Here is a 17,024-nt window from a genome sequence, read left to right on the forward strand (position 1 = left end):
GAGTCTATCTGGAGAGGTTCATCTGCAGTTGCCACAGGCTCGTCTGGTGGCTACTCGGGGACAGGCCTTCTCTGTTGCTACCCCGAGACTCTGGAATACGCTCCCTGCTGAACTAAGAGCCTCCCTATCTTTGACAACTTTTTAAAAGTTTCCATAAGATTTGTTTTTTCACCCAAGCTTTTTAACTGGACTGTGGTTTTAAGTTGTTTTAAGGTTTTTATTTTTAATCTGTTTTATGTTATTGTAAACCGCCCAGAGATGGACGTTTGGAGCAGTATAAAAAATTGAAAATTAAATTAAATTAAATTAATAAATTGGGGCATGCACTGGAGATCCAGGGCTATGTCACACATTATGAGATTTAAAACAGGTACACCCACAACACAGTCCAGAAGACTAGCAACACCTAATGGTGCAGCAGGGAAATGACTTGCCTAGCAAGCATAAAGTTGCCGGTTCAAATCCCTGCTGGTATATTTCCCAGACCATGGAAAACACCTATATTGGGCAGCAGAGATAAAGGAAGATGCTAAAAGGCATCATCTCATACTGCCCGGGAGATGGCAATGGCAAACCCCCTCCTGTATTCTACCAAAGAAAAATCACAGGACTCTGTGATTGCCAAGAGTCGATACCAACTCGACGGCACACTTTACCTTTACCACCATACCTGCCAACAGGTTGGCAGGTATGTGTAACACCATCCATATGGTTCAAACAGGGACACTCAAGATGATGCACAGCCTACTTCATAACATGACAAGTGTTCTATTTATTTTTTGTTTTACCATGTGCATATCTTGCAGAAAGCTGTGATTGGTCCCACCCAGGGCCCCCCACTGACTGTATGTATGTTAAAAGAAAGATCTGTCCATGAATATGAAGCAGTATGCTGACACTTACTCATTAGTTTTGCAATATAGAAAGCAACTCTTAATGTAGCAAAGGAAACCTGAGGGGGTTTGGAGGCTAGTGGGACAAAGCTGAATAGTTCTTTCCCGCTTGTCTTACAGTGGATGTTGCTTTACCTGGTAAGGCATAAATCTATGCTTGTGCTGTAGTAGCTGATATGACAGAACTACATGATAGTTTCTTTCTATTTCCACTCTCTCTACTCCATGCATAATTTTATACACCTCTATCATGTCTCCACGTAATCACCTCTTTTCCAAACTAAAAAGCCCCAGATGCTGTAGCCTAGCCTCCTAAGGAAGGTGCTCCAGGCCCCTGATCATCTTGGTTGCCCTCTTTTGCACCTTTTTCAGTTCTACAATGTCTTTCTTAAGATATGGAGACCAGAACTGTACACAATACTCTAAATGTGGCCACACCATAGATTTGTATAAGGGCATTATAATATTAGCATTTTTATTTTCAATCCCCTTCTTAATGATCCCTAGCATGGAATTGGCCTTTTTCACAGCTACTGCTCACTGAATTGACAATTTCAACGAGCTTTCTACCACGACCCCAAGATCTCTCTCCTGGTCACTCACTGATAGCTTAGACCCCATCAGTGCATAAGTTATGTTAGAGTTTTTTGTGCCAATATGCATCACTTTACACTTGCTTACATTGAACCACCTTTGCCATTTTGTTGCCCACTCACCCAGTTTGGAGAGATCCTTTTTGAGCTCCCCACAATCCGTTGTAGATTTCACTACCCTAAATAGTTTAGTGTCATCCACAAATTTGGCCATTTCGCTCCTTACCCCAACTTCTATATCAATTATGAACAAGTTAAAGAACATTGGTCCCAGTACAGATCCTTGAGGGATCCCACTTCTTACTTCCCTCCTTTATTTATTTGTACATTTCTGTACCACCCAAAACTTGCATCTCTGGGAAGTTTATAGTTAAAATCACTTTAAACATCAAATCACTTAACATTAAAAAAATTAAAACATTTAAAACACTTAGAGAACGGTCCACTTATTCCAACCTTCTGTTTCCTGTTCTACCAGTTATCAATCTACATTTATCACATGACTGCTAAGTTTACACAAGAGCCTTTGGTGGAGAACTTTGTCAAAAGCTTTTTGGAAGTCCAAGTATACTATGTCAGCTGGATCACCTTTATCCACATGCCTATTGACACTCTCAAAGAACTCCAAAAGATTAGTGAGGCAAGACTTGCCCTTGCAGAAGACATGCTGGTTCTCCTTCAGCAAGGCCTGTTCTATAGGTTTAACAATTTTGTCCTTGTATGCAATTTACAAGGCACAGAAGTTAAGCTAACCGGGCTGTAGATCCCTTTTTGAAGATCAGAGCTACATTAGCTACTTTCCAGTCCTCTGCTACAGAGCCTGATTGTAGCAACAAGTTACATATTTTTGCTAGGAGATCAGCAATTCCACATTTGAGTTCCTTCAGAACTCTTGAGTGGATGCCATATGGCCCTGGTGATTTGTTATTGTTTAGTTTTTCAAGACAGCTTAGAACATCCTCTCTCATCACCTCAAATTGACCCAGTTTTTCAGCCTCCAAGCTCAGTTCAGGCACGGGTATATATACTGAGTATCCTCTGCTGTGAAGACAGATGCAAAGAACTCATTCAGCTTCTCTGCAATCACCTTTTCCTCCTTAATAATCCCTTTCACTCCTTCATCATCTAAGGGTCCAACCGCCTCCCCGACAGGTTTTCTGCTTCTGATGTATTTAAATAAGTTTTTGTTATTCCCCTTGAAACTTCTAGCTATATATGCTCCTCAAACTCTCTTTTTGTATCCCTTATTGTCTCCTTGCATTTCTTTTGCCAGAGTTTATGTTCCTTTCTGTCCTCTTCATTTGGGCAGGAAATCTGAAGGCACCTTGCATTTTCTGAAGGAAGTCTTCTTTCCTTTTATAGCTTCCTTGACTCTACTTGTTAGCCATACTGGCATCGACCTGAACTTGGTGGTACCTTTCCTTCTCCTTAGTATACATTTTAACTGAACTTCCAATATTGTGGTTTTGAATAAGTTGCATGCTTTCTAGAGTGATTTGACCGTCCTGACTTTCCCTTTCAGCTTTCTTTTTACCAGTCCCCTCATTTTTTAGAAGTTTCCACTTCTGAAGTCCAATGCATCTATGTTGGACTTCCGTGGCAATGCTCCACTTGCATATAAGCTGAATTAGATCACACTGTGGTCACTGTTCCCCAAGGTTCCATACATGCAAGTTGTGTAAAGAATGTCACACAATTATGTCCAATGGGCCTATTCTTGCATTATGTCATTTACACAATATTTATGTTTGCGCAACTTGCATGCACACCCACTACTGGGCTGATGTCCCCTTGCATAGTATTTCAGATAATGAATCATGACTTAGTCTGGATGCTACCCAGTATATGTTTTTTTTCCCCCCTTTTGTGACTGTGGATAGCTTTGCAATGCAACTTTAATGAAGGAACAATTGTCAATGTGCTATTATTTATACCAGTATGAGTTATTCTGCCTTAGACTTGTTTTGGTTCTCAAACAGAATTAACTGAATCTATCACCTTGCATTGAAATTTTAGAGCATGGAATACATGACACATTAGACTATGCTGGGTTTTTTGTGGGTTTTTTTTCTTGCATTTAGTGGATAAAGCAGAGGACTGCCCTCTTGTTATCTGTAATTTGGTAATTAGAAAATCATCCTTTTTAATTACTTTTGACAGGTATTGATTGTGTGGTATTGTATAATTAGTTGTCCTTGGGGACGATAAGCAGAATAAATCCACATAAATAATTGCTTTGGGGTGGGGGTGGGTTGAAGCTCAAGTTCAATATTTCTAATTATCTCTGTGAGTAGCCTGCTGCTGCTTTCCATCTTCATAGCTCATTCTGGTAACACACAGTGTTTTGCAAACAGGAGTCTGAGGGCCAAACTGCATGTTGCATCCTTGGCCCTTCTGTGCTTTGCTTTTCCGGAATAGCAACGGTATGGGGGGTGTGTGTGGGGTGGAGACCATCGGGATCACAGCAGTGGAGTGGGGGAAGACTTTAATTCTTTGCCCCCTCCACAGTCCCAACCTGGATTGCTCCCCCTGAATGGCTGGAGCAATGGCTGGGAAGGCTGCCCTTGGCCTCAGTAGAAGCTTCCTTCCGGGATTAAGAGCAGCTTCAGGTGGGTGACCTTTCTCAGGACTATGGCATCATAGGAAAGGGTTTAAATACCCGCTCCACACTACATGATCCCAATTCAGACCAATTTCTCCCTCCGCCCTCTGCCACACACACACACACACACATCATGGCTGCTATTTAGGAATAAAAGATCCCAAGCACAGAAGGACCAGTGTTGTGCTTGACACAGCATGTAGTCTGGCCCTGACATTCTGTGAACCTAAAAATCTTGACATTTTCTGGCATGGATATAGTTATAATCACTAGGTGGTGTAATCTCAGAATGCTATGACTATTGAAAATAAAAATCTATGGAAGGCAAATTAAGGGATTTGCCTGTTGGGCCTTTCCCAAGCAATTTGTCTCAGAAATCCCCAAGGGTGAGACCTAGTGCAGCATAGCAGCTGAGAGAATGGGCAACAAAATGTCTATAGTTCAGATCTCACCTCTGCCATGTACTGGCAAAGTAGCCTTGGGCAAAGCCACGCACTTTCAGCCGTCCATCTGTAATATCGGGATAAAAGATACTGACCTCCCTTACTGCCGTGTGTATGTGGAATGCTCTGAACACTGGAAGCACTATATAAATGTTGCCATACTGTCACACAGGTGTGTAGGAATAGGGGGTGCAGGCAGTGTAGTGGCACATGAGCCACTGATGCCAAGAGGGGTGCTTGCTGCTGTGCCCTCCTGGGGTGGGGGATGGCTTTAAGGACAGGGGAGGGTAGACTTACACACACACACACCCCACCATGCTTTTCCCTCCGGCACTCTATGGATAAATAGGGCAATCAGGGCAGCAGCATACCTCCTTGCCGCCTCGTTGTTGTAATGACCGGAAGTGGGACCGGAAGTTCTGGGCACACATGCACACCAATGTGTGCACGCCGCCCATGATGCGTGCACATGTGCATGTATTTATCCACAGGGCGCAGGAGGAGGAAGTGGTCACAGAAGCGCGGCGGGATGGTGGTGTAAGTGCACCTTCCCCCATCCTTAAAGCCACCCCTGCCTCACCATTGGCTCAAAGGGAGCTGGTTTCGTGCACATCTCAAGTGTCCAGGCAATTCATCTGTACTCATCCTTGGTGACAAAGCAGGGCCTTTGTAGATTTTAGTATATGGGTAAGTTGATAAGGGAGTAGGTCTCTTATGGTTAGGACTTCTTCACTATGTGATCTCAGTCAATCAGGGATCACATGGTGATGTCACAATACTACCTAGAAAGTCAGATTTGGTTAAGTGACAGTATCACCGAGACCAAACAAAGCTAACGGAGAGTGAGGACAATCCTTACTGGCATTGTCCTCACTCCAAATGAGTCAGTGTTTGGAGCACTCCCCTTACAAACTGCCTCTCCTGAATCTTTTCCCACAAAATTGCTAACTCAGTCTTATACAAAACGTAACAAAATGGTATTTCAACCATCTGGATAGGCTTTTGATGGAATTAGTGTCAAGGGTTCCAGGACTTGTTCTTGCTTTGGGAGAGTCTGTGGTCTCCTTTCTCGCTCTGCTTAAAGCAGACTGTTCTATAACAGGGTGTCGTGAGGTAGCAACAGCAAAAGAAACTTCCAAAAGCATAAGCATGTTTACATTTATAATTGTGAACGGGGCATTGGTATTTATTTTGTAAATGTGTATTTATTTGCCCAGGTTTACATATGAAATTGCACCTGTCTTTGTCCTCATGGAGCAAATAACACTAAGAAAAATGAGAGAGATTATTGGATGGTCAAATAAAGATGGAGATGGAATATTTTCACCTGGTAAGTTCTGTTCTTGATATTTTGTCCAAAATGCCTAACTGTAGGCAATACTGTGAAAATACAGTCAGTGAGCTGAATGTGAACCTTCATTGTATGCCCTTAATTGAAAGCTATTGCTGTATTTTAAGTACAGCAGATTTCCACCACCAATTTGTTACTTGTCAGACTACCCAGAAGGTCTTTTTTAAAGGATGTAATTTTAAACATAACCTGTGGGTGCAGATGAGACTATACTGGGGTTGGCCTTTCAGATTCTTGTAATACATTTTAGAGCATGACTGTCAAAACAGATATTCGGGGGTCTAAATAAGGAGTCTGATATTCAGAGTCACTAATTTTTATAAGCAGCCTGAATTCTACATGTGCTCAACCATATCCTGAATGGTTGAACATATGTAGAATTCAGACTGCTTATGAAATTTTTGGTCTAGATAATGAAAGGTCCCCCTCCCCATTTTCAGTGGCGCAGCAGGGAAATGCTTGACTAACAAGCAGAAGGTTGCCAGTTCGAATCCCTGCTGGCACTATATCAGGCAGCAGCGATATAGGAAGATGCTGAAAGGTATCATCTCATACTGTGCAGGAGGAGGCAATGGTAAACCCCTCCTGTATTCTACCAAAGAATACCACAGGGCTCTGTGGGTGCCAGGAGTTGAAATCAACTTGATGGCACACTTTACCTTTATGGAATTGCATCACTGCCCCTCCTTTGGACATAAACATTCATTGGTTTCTCAAGCCAAAGGCCAAATAAGCCTTTGCTTCCACCATCGAAAGTGTTCTCTATAGCTTGGTTCGCACAATCCAGGTTTAATGTGGATTACCAACATTAGTGTGCTTGTATGAACCCATGCCAGATTAATCTCAGATTCCCAGATTCATCTCAGGCCATAACTACCTTGGCATGGGTTCACACAATCAAGCTAATATTGGTAACCCCACATGAAACCTATATTCAAATGATTGTGTGAACCTGGCCTATGTTTAAGCCTTCTGGGAACCTGTTTCCTTCAATTAGCTAGCCTAAAACCTCATAGCTTAGTGTAGCAAGTAGCAAGTAGGAGAGGAAGTCTGTCAGAACAAGTACTGTACAGTTTGTTTGTTTAAAGCTCATTTCTATACCGCCTTTCTTAATATTTATCCTAAGGCAGTTTACAAAAGTTAAAATATAGCAATAACACCCATAAAACTCACCTTAAAATAATATTAAAAACAATGCATACCACGAAAACACAAAAATCAGCCACTTTATAATACAGACTGCGGGAAAATGACTTGATTAGCAAGCCAGAGGTTGTCAGTTCGAATCCCCACTGGTATGTTTCCCAGACTATGGGGAACACCTATATCGGGCAGCAGCGATATAGGAAGATGCTGAAAGGCATCATCTCAAGCTGTGCAGGAGATGGCAGTGGTAAACCCTTCCTGTATTCTACCAAAGAAAACCTCAGGGCTCTGTGGTCTCCAGGAGTCGGCACTGACCCAACAGCACACTTTACTTTGCTTTACTTTACCTTATGAAAGGGCAGTCTGATGGAGCACTGAAGCTTATGGAGCATCTGGTCCTCCTCAGTGGACCTCTTATGAGAGGGCTAATCTTTGGTTGGCAAGCCGACACAGGAGCAGGAATGTGCTTAGTTGTTCCTGGACCGCTTTGCTGGGGTCTGTCTGAGGACCGGACCCCAGGATCCTTTGCCCTCCCTCATATACATATTCCCTCCTAGGAAGTCAGCATGATTCCTTCCTGGAATAACAGAAAAATAGTCTCCCCCTGCACCCCACTGTTGCCAGCAATTATTCTTGTGCAAGACTGTTTTGAGGGCAGCAGTACAACTGCTGTCAGTAGAAGTGCTTAAATGCCATTTAAAGGGATTTAAATGCCCTTTCTCTGCTGAGGGCAGGCAGTCCATTCCGAAAAGGCACAATTGCGCTCGGCACGCCTCCTTGAAAGTCTTGGCCAATGGCTGCCACCCTGAAGACCTCCGGATGCCTTGCCCACAGTCTAGCAACCGGAGCACTATGGTGCTTGCTGGGATGCAGCCTTGGTCGACCAGGAAGAGGGAGGGGTTCCCCTACCCAACCCTCCTGGAGGTTGCCAGGCTACAGTTGGACGGAGTTTCCTATACGATTCACGGTTACAAAAATTAACCTCTGGTTCATCTACCTGTGGTTTGCCGTTACGTGTAAATGCAGCCATTGTGTTAAAGGGATAGCACGAGAAGGGAAGATAGAGGTTTAAAGCTCAGATTCCTCATAGGACCTCTTTCCCCACTGATGCATTACAGTTATTCATTCTTTCATGCCTAATTGAAATGTACAGAGTACATTTCACAGATGAAATGTTTATACCTTTATTTATAATATCCAACATTTCCTTTTCTTCTTATCCTTTTTTCCTAAAATGCATTATTTACCCTGTTACAGGTGGTGCTGTATCCAATATGTACAGTATCATGGCTGCCCGCTACAAGTATTTCCCAGATGTCAAAACCAAAGGCATGGCTGCAGTGCCTAAACTGGTCCTCTTTACCTCAGAACATGTGAGCTCAATAAGCTAATTAACTGTCATTACAGTAGTAACGGTAAGCCACCTAATGGCACAGCAGGGAAATGACTTGATCTCCAGTCCAGAAGTTGCCGATTCGAATACTCGCTGGTATGTTTCCCAGAATAAGGTAAACACCTGTATCAGGCAGCAGCAATATAGGAACATGGTGAAAGGCATCATCTCCTACCGCACGGGAGATGGCAGTGGTAAACCCCTCCTGTCTTCTACCAAAGACAACCACAGGGCTCTGTGGTCGCCAGGAGTCGACACTGATGCAATGGCACACTTTACCTTTACAGTAGTAGCAGTAGTTATTGGAGGGCACCAAAGGAAGATGTGTTTCCAGGGTGTTGCTATAATTGAGCAGATGGGTTCAAAGAACCAGGGGGGCAGCTCCTGAAGGCCCCCCAGCTCCATCCACCCTATTTTCTTCATTATCTCCCTCACTCTGAAAGGCCACCAAAGAGAAGGGTGAACATGGGCCCCCTCTCCCCTAGCTACGCCCCTGTGTGTTTCCATCAGCCCACTTCTGAAAAGACATAGCTGCCTGTTTATATGTTCCCCCACTCCAAATTTCAACTTTCCAACGGCAGCTGTTTCAGAAAATTTACCTCAGAAAATGCATTCCAGCCCTTTCTGTGGCTGTTGCATTGCACTTAGAGGGAAGTGAATCAGCTCACGGCAACTGTTGGTACTGCAAAGCTAAACACAGACTAAACATTTGCCTAACATCTGTTTCCTCTCTCTTTTTAACGCTGTCCTTCTTCTGTTATTGCAGAGTCACTACTCGATAAAGAAAGCTGGAGCTGCCCTTGGTTTTGGAACTGACAATGTGATTTTAGTAAAATGCAATGAAAGGTAGGATATTACATATGCTCTCATGATGCATTTGTTTGCTTGTGTTTATGTACATCAAGATGCAAATGACAAGATCCAGTTAATTTAAATATAAACTGTGGCTATTGCTCATTTCTGCTTATTTCTTTAAAAAAAAATTATTTGGTTTTGTGTTTCATTATAATTGTAGGGGCAAAATAATACCAGCTGATTTGGAGGCCAAAATTCTGGAAGCCAAACAAAAGGTAATCTTGCTTTTTTCTTTTTTTAACTTTAATTTAATTTCTATTAAAACAAGTGGAGATAGTTGGGCATGGTATAAGAACCCCCAAGTCTGTAGTTGAAAATGAGATCATTAAAAAAAAAACCCAACACAAGTTCACTACAAAACTTGCAATCAGTTTTTGGTTGTTTTTTTTGCAATATAAGTTGATCTCAGTGTAATTTTAAATATGACATTTTTATTTCTTGGCAAATCTCTTTCTCTGCTTTACCTCCTAGGGATATGTTCCATTGTATGTGAATGCAACTGCCGGCACAACAGTTTATGGGGCCTTTGATCCAATTCAGGAGATTGCAGATATTTGTGAAAAATATAACCTTTGGCTCCACGTGGATGTAAGTCACTTTTATCATTATCAAGGGGGAAAGGGACTATTGTAGGTTGTATATTATTTGTGTTGCACAAATGTAGTAGTAGTAGTAGTAAGTGTAAAATTAATAGAGCATCTACTCTGAAAAGCCTACATGTATAATGTTTACATCAAAAATTTGGTGCCCAGAGGGTTGAGAAGACTGATTCTGAAGCTAACTTTGAGGTGTAGGACATTCTGAAGATACTCATTCTTTACATCCCCCCCCCTCATTTTCAGGCTGCCTGGGGAGGTGGATTACTAATGTCCAGAAAGCATCGTCATAAGATGAATGGAATAGAAAGGTATTGCATTTTTTAAATTAGTATTTTAATTTATTTAGTGATCTCTCCAGGTATGTATGGCATTTCACAAATACCTAAGGAAAAAAATAACCCTTATCCCAAGAATAATATGGAATTTTTTAAAAATGAGGAAAAAGCACACAGAAGAGAAAAAAAATGCAAGATATGGGGGTGGGGGACAAATATGAATGTCTAAGTGTTCATGTGGAAGAGAAATATTAGTAATGCAAATAAGCATTCTGGTCAATTTAGGTTTGACATTTGCATTATATATTGGATTGAAGTAAGAGAGGCTTTAAGCCTCATGTGCAAAGTTGTCCTGAGAAATAAATTGGTGGTGTCTTTGTCTGAAGCTAGCAGCTACTGTTACCTTTGTGTAACTCCAGTCCAACACACTCTGTGAATTAAGTTTAGGTTTTGCCCTTCCTACCACCCTGATCAAGGTTGGAACTGTAATTAATTGACAAAAACAGGCCCCACTCGATCCAGTCATTTTTCACATAATCAACCACATTGATCTGTGAGCAAGAGGAAGGACAGAGAGAGAGAGAGAGAGAGAGAGAGAGAGAGAGAGAGAGAGAGGCCAAATTCACACATAACAGGGAACCAGATGTCCCTTCACCTCCGGTTTCCTCACCCTCACTTCCGAATTTGGAGAAATTGAGTTTGCGGTCAAAAGGGACCCGCAGTTTCCCTCTCTGAACTACAATCTGAACTTTTGATTCAGAGCGGAGTTTGCCACCACAAACTCCATTTCTGCAGCACCAGCATTACATCTGAACACTGGCACTGCAGTTTCGGTCCCATGGAACCGGAGTTGAGGGAGGAAACTCCTCCCTCACTCCAGCCCGATTGGCTGTGCGGGCTGTCCTTCTGTCAACAAGCAAGCCCACACAGCCAGCTCCCCTGCCTCTCTGCAGTCTTGCTGATTGCACAGAGGCAGCTCTCTCAAATGTCTGAATGTGGACAGGAGAGTGGGGTGGGAGGGGAGGCATGGAACCACCGGTCCATTGGACCCGTGGTTCCACGTTATGTCTGAAGGCGGCCACAGTCTAACTGATTGCCTCAGGATCCCTTTTGTCAGTTTTGGAAAGACCAGGATCATGCTTGCAATTTAGCCAATAGCCGTTGAAATGGAAACAGTTGCTCCTGTTATGCCTTTTTCGTGCCCAGGTCAATAACTGATATTTGTGAGTCAAAAGGGATGGGATTCCTTCAGGTATTTTTAGCTAATTTTGTGGTCTTCCTACAAAAGTTGTTGCATTTGTATAGCATTCTGATTTCTATTCAGGGGCCAGATTTTGGACATCATTTGCTAAAGCGCCCTAATGAGAATGTGGGAACTGTACTGCCTCAGGAATAACAAACACCAGCATATATCAGTCCCTCTCATTTAGCAAAATCCTAGGGTAAAATATCAGCTGAATAGTCTAATCATCTACAGGTACTCAGAACTAATGGAAATTGTCACACTGCTGTTATTCCTGTCAGGGCTGCTTCCAGAAGGTGGTTCTTTCAGGAATGAAGTTGCAGTATCAGTTAATCACCGCAGTCCTGGTAGTAATTAATTGTCACTCATTACTCTATCATCTTATCAGCATTGTCTTATATACTGCAAAATTAATCAGAACAGCTTTCCTAAACGTAATTCCCCATGTTTAGCAGCCTGAATTCACAAAATCTATATTTCTCGTCCAAAAAAAAAAAAAAAAAGGCTATTAACTGATCTTTATCATCCGATGTACCTGGTATAGTCAGTTATTGCCATATTGCTACTAGTAGTAAAGGCAGAGTAAAGAATATTTCACTTCCAGCTACCAACTGCATGTTGCTGGTGGAAACTGTATTCATAGGAAAGTTTACAATTCACCAGAAGATGCTTTGTCTAGGCTGCTTGGGAGAGTTAAGTCCCACTGCAAAGGTGTGGGATGAATGTGAGTTGTTGTTCTTTCAGATGGGTCCAATTGTTATGGATGTTTCCAGATCCAAGAGTTGGAAACAATAAGGTCTGACAACTTGAAAGCAGGAGCTGTTCACATTGTGCATGCTCACAGAGAACTAAACCATATGCCATTCAAGAAGACCTATTCTCCATATTTGGTTTGATCTGGTTCTCACTTGTTAAGAATTCTACGTACTTCTCAAATTGCATGTGGGTCAGTTCTTGGTGAGCTGAGACATTAGCCTTATTCACATGTTATGTTCAACACGTATAGTATTACAGTCCCTATCTGTACCCTGTATTTGAGGGGTTCTGAATCCAGGTCCACTTTTGAAGTGAACCCATTTATAGTTATTCACACAAAAACATGTACATGTGTACAGACATCTATATGCATGTACACCATAACATCTGAATAGGGCATATTAGTCTACATGCAGAATTTAGACAGCCCCATAGATCCTGTTTTCAGGTAATTGTTGTCAAACTTCTTCATTATTGTTTCTAAGACCTTGACTTACTAAAATAATGTATGTGAAATCTCTGAAGACTCAGAAAGTGCACTATAAATGCTCATGTATATTATTAAAGCTCATCTGAGATAGAAAGGTGGAGCGGACATATTTGAATAAATTCTTATTCATTTTGTTTACATTCCACTTTTCTTTCATCATGGAGCTCAACACAGCCTACGGTTCCCAGGCAGTTTCCCATCCAGGCATGGAGCACTGCAAACCCAGAACTGCTTATCCTGGAACTCAAGCTACCCCTATCTCTTCAATGTCTAGGAGTGGAGCACCCAATCAGGAATTTCCCATTCTACATGCAGTGCATCCAGACTCCCAAACAGAATATGTTTCCCCTGCCTGTTCATACTAGAGTTCCTCTACACACGTACTGGGGCCATCAGATCAAGGAACATGATTTTATCCTCATGGCATTTCTGTTCTAAAAGAACAACTTGCTGAGAGAGGTTCTGCTGAGGTTACACATCTGCTCACTATATTTGTTCTCAGCACATCCATTTGTTTTGCAGAGCCAACTCTGTCACATGGAATCCACACAAGATGATGGGTGTTTTGTTGCAATGTTCTGCCATTCTTCTTCGGGAAAAGGTTTGCTTAGAGACACTTTCCTTTTCTAAAGAGCGTATTTGCCCTACAAACACTCTGGAGACTTGAGGACTTGCATGCACGAGGTCACATGTTCATCCCCTGGAATCTCTAGGTTAACCCCCTGCTAACTTGGCAAAGAGGCACCTTTTAACGTGGTGATGCTCTTTATTTAGCAGGGGGAGAGTAACTGGCCCTATTCAGTCTCAGCACAGTACCTCCAGTGACTGTTGCTGGTGTCTAGCTGATGTTTCTTTTTAGATTGTGAGCCCTTTGGGGACAGGGAGCCATCTTATTTATTCATTATTTCTCTGTGTAAACTGCCCTGAGCCATTTTTGGAAGGGCGGTATGGAAATCAAATGAATGAATGAATGAATGAATGAATGAATGAATGAATAAATAAATAAATAAATAAATAAATAAAGCGAGCTAGGAAAGACCCCTCTCTGAAACTGTGGCGATCCATTACCAGTCAGTGTAGACAGTACTAAGCTAGACGGACCAAGAGGTCCGCCTGATTCAATAGAAGGCAGCTTCCTTTGTATTGCATATACCACTTTAAATGTGACTTCCCCCAAAGCATCCTGGGATTTATAATCTGGCAAGAGTGCAGAGAATTCCATGAGTATCCCCCTCACAGAATTATAGTTCTCAGGATTGCTGGGAACAAATGAGTGATTATTAAACCAGTTTAAGTCCGTAGTGTGTATATGCACCTTTTTTGTGCCATGTTGGTATTTCTCAACAGGAAGGTTCTGTTGCGTGGGTTTGTGGTCAGTACAGTTTGGAAGGACTTCTCTCGTTCGAGGTAGTCAGTGCTGTAGGTGGAACATGTTCTTGTGCAAATGATTGTTGCTACTAATTGCCAAAGCAGCTTTGAGCTGCACCAACAAAGAAGCTGGACATGTTCTTATTAAGATTAACAGATGCCTCTTATTTTAAAAGCATGTGCCTTTTTCTAGAATCTGGCTCGTCCATAAACTGATACAAAAGTCTATACATTAAGAATACAATTTAGAATAGGCAGTTAGAAATAACAGCTCCATCCTTAGCATCTCTTATTTTGGGAATTTTGATATGGTAATCTGAGTCTCTATTGGAAGTAGTACTTGCAACCTCAGATTCTACAATTATTCATTTATTCCTTCAGTCATTCAGTTTATATACCACACTTCCTAAAGTGGCTCAGGGCGGTTTACACTAAAATAAAAAACACGTGATGAAATAATTTAAGAACAGGCATAATGTGGTCTCTCTAGGATACCTCCCAGAGACCAATATGGCTGCTGCATTTTGAACTAACTGAAATTTCCAAACTACATACAAAAGCAGCCCTACATAGATTGCATTGCGGTTGTCCACAACCTGGAGGTTACCAGCTGGTGAACGACTGTTTTCAGGTCCTTTGCCTCAAGGAAGAAGCAGAGTTGTAGAATCAGTCCAGCTGGTAAAAAATGCTCCTGGCCGCAGCCTCAACCTGAGGCACCAGAGTGAGTCCAAGATCACTCCCAAGCAGAACAGCACTTAGCCACAGACCTTGGGGATCAGGTCCGTGGCCTCCTGTCTCCAGGGGGGGCCCCAAATGAACTGGGAGACCTTCCCAGAGCCCCACTGCTATGCCACTGCACCGCTGCTGCGCTGCCACTGCCCCGTACCCATCGCTGCCCCTCCATGCCAATGTTTGCCATCTTCACCGACAGGGGTGGCGATGAGCCGAGCGGAGCAGGCCTCCCCCTGTGGTGGCAGCAGCAGCCAGTGGGCCTGAGCGGCAGGCGCGCCTGTGCAGTGTGAATATGGAGCAAATATTGATGGGGCAACAATGGGCATGGGGTAGCGGTGCAACGGTGAGGCTCTGTGGTTATCTTTAAAGCCCTGAATGGCTTAGATCTGGGTTACCTGAGAGAACACCCTTCTTTACAGGATCCACCTACTCACTGAGATAATCAGGAGGGGTCTGTCTCCTGCAGTTGTTGGGCGGTGGCAGGCATGGGGGGGGGTGCTCACAGCAGCAGGAGGGCATCTGAAGACCTTCAGGTCCAGGCTACTTTTAGACCTAGGTGCGTCCCTGCTCCCAAGCTATGAACCTGTTCTTTCTGGGAAAGTGCAACCTCGTCTAGAACAGGAAGTTCTATCCCATTTTGCAGATTACAACCCCCAACAATGAGCACTTCCATCTTGCTTGGATTCAGCTTCAGTTTATTGTTCCTTATCCAGCCCATTACTGCCTGTAGGCAGGCATTTAAAGGGCTAAAGCCATTTCCTGATATTGATGTCAAGGAGAAATAGATTTGGGTGTCATCAGCATATTGAGAACATCCAGCAGCAAATCCCCTGATGACTTCACACAGTGGTTTCATGAAGATGTTAAAGAGCACTGGTGACAGAATGGAGCTCTGAGGGACACAATATAGTAGCTCCCGTTTAAAAGAGCAACTGTCACCAAGCACCACCATCTGAAATCTACCCGAGACATAGGAGCAGAACCACCCCATGTCAATTAGGCAGACATATGTTAAAAGTTAAACAATATTAAGGCTTGGCATAGAGAATAGCAATTTTTTCCTCACAACAACCCTGTGTGATAGGTTGGGCTGAAAGATAGTGATTGACTCAAGGTTACCCAGTGAGGTCCATGATGAAGGGAGCTGCTAAAGTGAATGGAAAAATAAATCTAGGTGTCTATGGAAATCTTGCACATATTCCTTTGAGAATCACCAAATACAAGTGGAATGAAAGGTAAAGTGTGTCATCGAGTCGGTGTCAACTCCTGGCAACCACAAAGCCATGTGGTTGTCTTTGGTAGAATACAGGAGGGAGTTACCATTGCCTCCTCCTGAGCAGTATGAGATGATGCCTTTCAGCATCTTCCTATATTGCTGCTGCCCAATATAGGTGTTTCCCATAGTCTGGGAAACCTAACAGCGGGGATTCGAACCGGCAATACCTATAAATATATAGGTACCTTAGGAAGTGCAGTATATAAATTGAATGAATGAATGAATGAATGAATGAGAATATATAAATATATATGAACATCCACATGTTTAATGTTTATTACAGTATGTTTCATTTGTTGCTGGAGTTCCTATATATAAAAAGAGCATATTTGGATAAAGAGCATGTTTTTTAAACAGGGTATACTTCAAGGCTGCAACCAGATGTGTGCAGGATATCTGTTCCAACAAGACAAGCAGTATGATATAACCTATGACACTGGAGATAAAGCAATACAATGTGGTCGCCATGTGGACATATTCAAATTCTGGTTGATGTGGAAAGCCAAGGTAAATAATAACATGTCAGAAACTATGTTTTTTAAAAATATATCATTACCATGACATCAGATCTGGGAGCCTCTAATTGGAGGATGAGGCAGATATTTCTGGGGATAAGACAGGCTGGGACAACGCCCCAGACCCTGGGTGGCCCTGTACCAGCAGAACTACTCATAGCATGAGAACCGAGGGAATCTGAGCCAGCACCCCCACCATGACCTGAAGATACAGCTCTGCTGTCATCCTCTGACTTGGAAGAGTCCCTTTAGGACCTGCGAGTCCTAGTATAGGTGCCCCCACCCCAGCACCACTGGAGCCAGTGCTTAAAAAAATCAGACAAGGCCCCTTTAAGAAACTGAGTAGTCCCCAGGGAAGAGGTGGGGCCAATTCAGTCTGTCTGGACAGCAGCCATAAAAACCAGCAATTTGCTCCAAGAAGCCACTGGAGTAATATCCCTCTTTTGTTGCTGGGCCTAGCTCTTGTTGATTCCTGCTTGGAGCTAGCTGAGGTC

The 17,024-nt window shown here is 42.8% G+C and overlaps 1 protein-coding gene across 4 annotated transcripts in view; it reads left to right on the forward strand.

Annotated features, from left to right (window-relative positions):
* GAD1 (glutamate decarboxylase 1) overlaps positions 1-17,024 on the forward strand; it is an 81,204-nt gene that overhangs the window by 52,152 nt on the left and 12,028 nt on the right. For all 4 annotated transcript variants that reach the window (XM_053265492.1, XM_053265478.1, XM_053265486.1 and 1 more), the window contains 8 exons: positions 5,749-5,861; positions 8,286-8,401; positions 9,188-9,267; positions 9,437-9,491; positions 9,748-9,864; positions 10,119-10,183; positions 13,162-13,240; positions 16,373-16,522. In XM_053265492.1, the coding sequence (XP_053121467.1) occupies positions 5,749-5,861; positions 8,286-8,401; positions 9,188-9,267; positions 9,437-9,491; positions 9,748-9,864; positions 10,119-10,183; positions 13,162-13,240; positions 16,373-16,522 (775 nt within the window). The remainder of the gene's footprint in view (positions 1-5,748; positions 5,862-8,285; positions 8,402-9,187; positions 9,268-9,436; positions 9,492-9,747; positions 9,865-10,118; positions 10,184-13,161; positions 13,241-16,372; positions 16,523-17,024) is intronic.

The sequence above is a fragment of the Hemicordylus capensis genome, chromosome 1, assembly GCF_027244095.1.
Source record: "Hemicordylus capensis ecotype Gifberg chromosome 1, rHemCap1.1.pri, whole genome shotgun sequence".
NCBI classification, from domain to species: Eukaryota; Metazoa; Chordata; class Lepidosauria; order Squamata; family Cordylidae; genus Hemicordylus; species Hemicordylus capensis.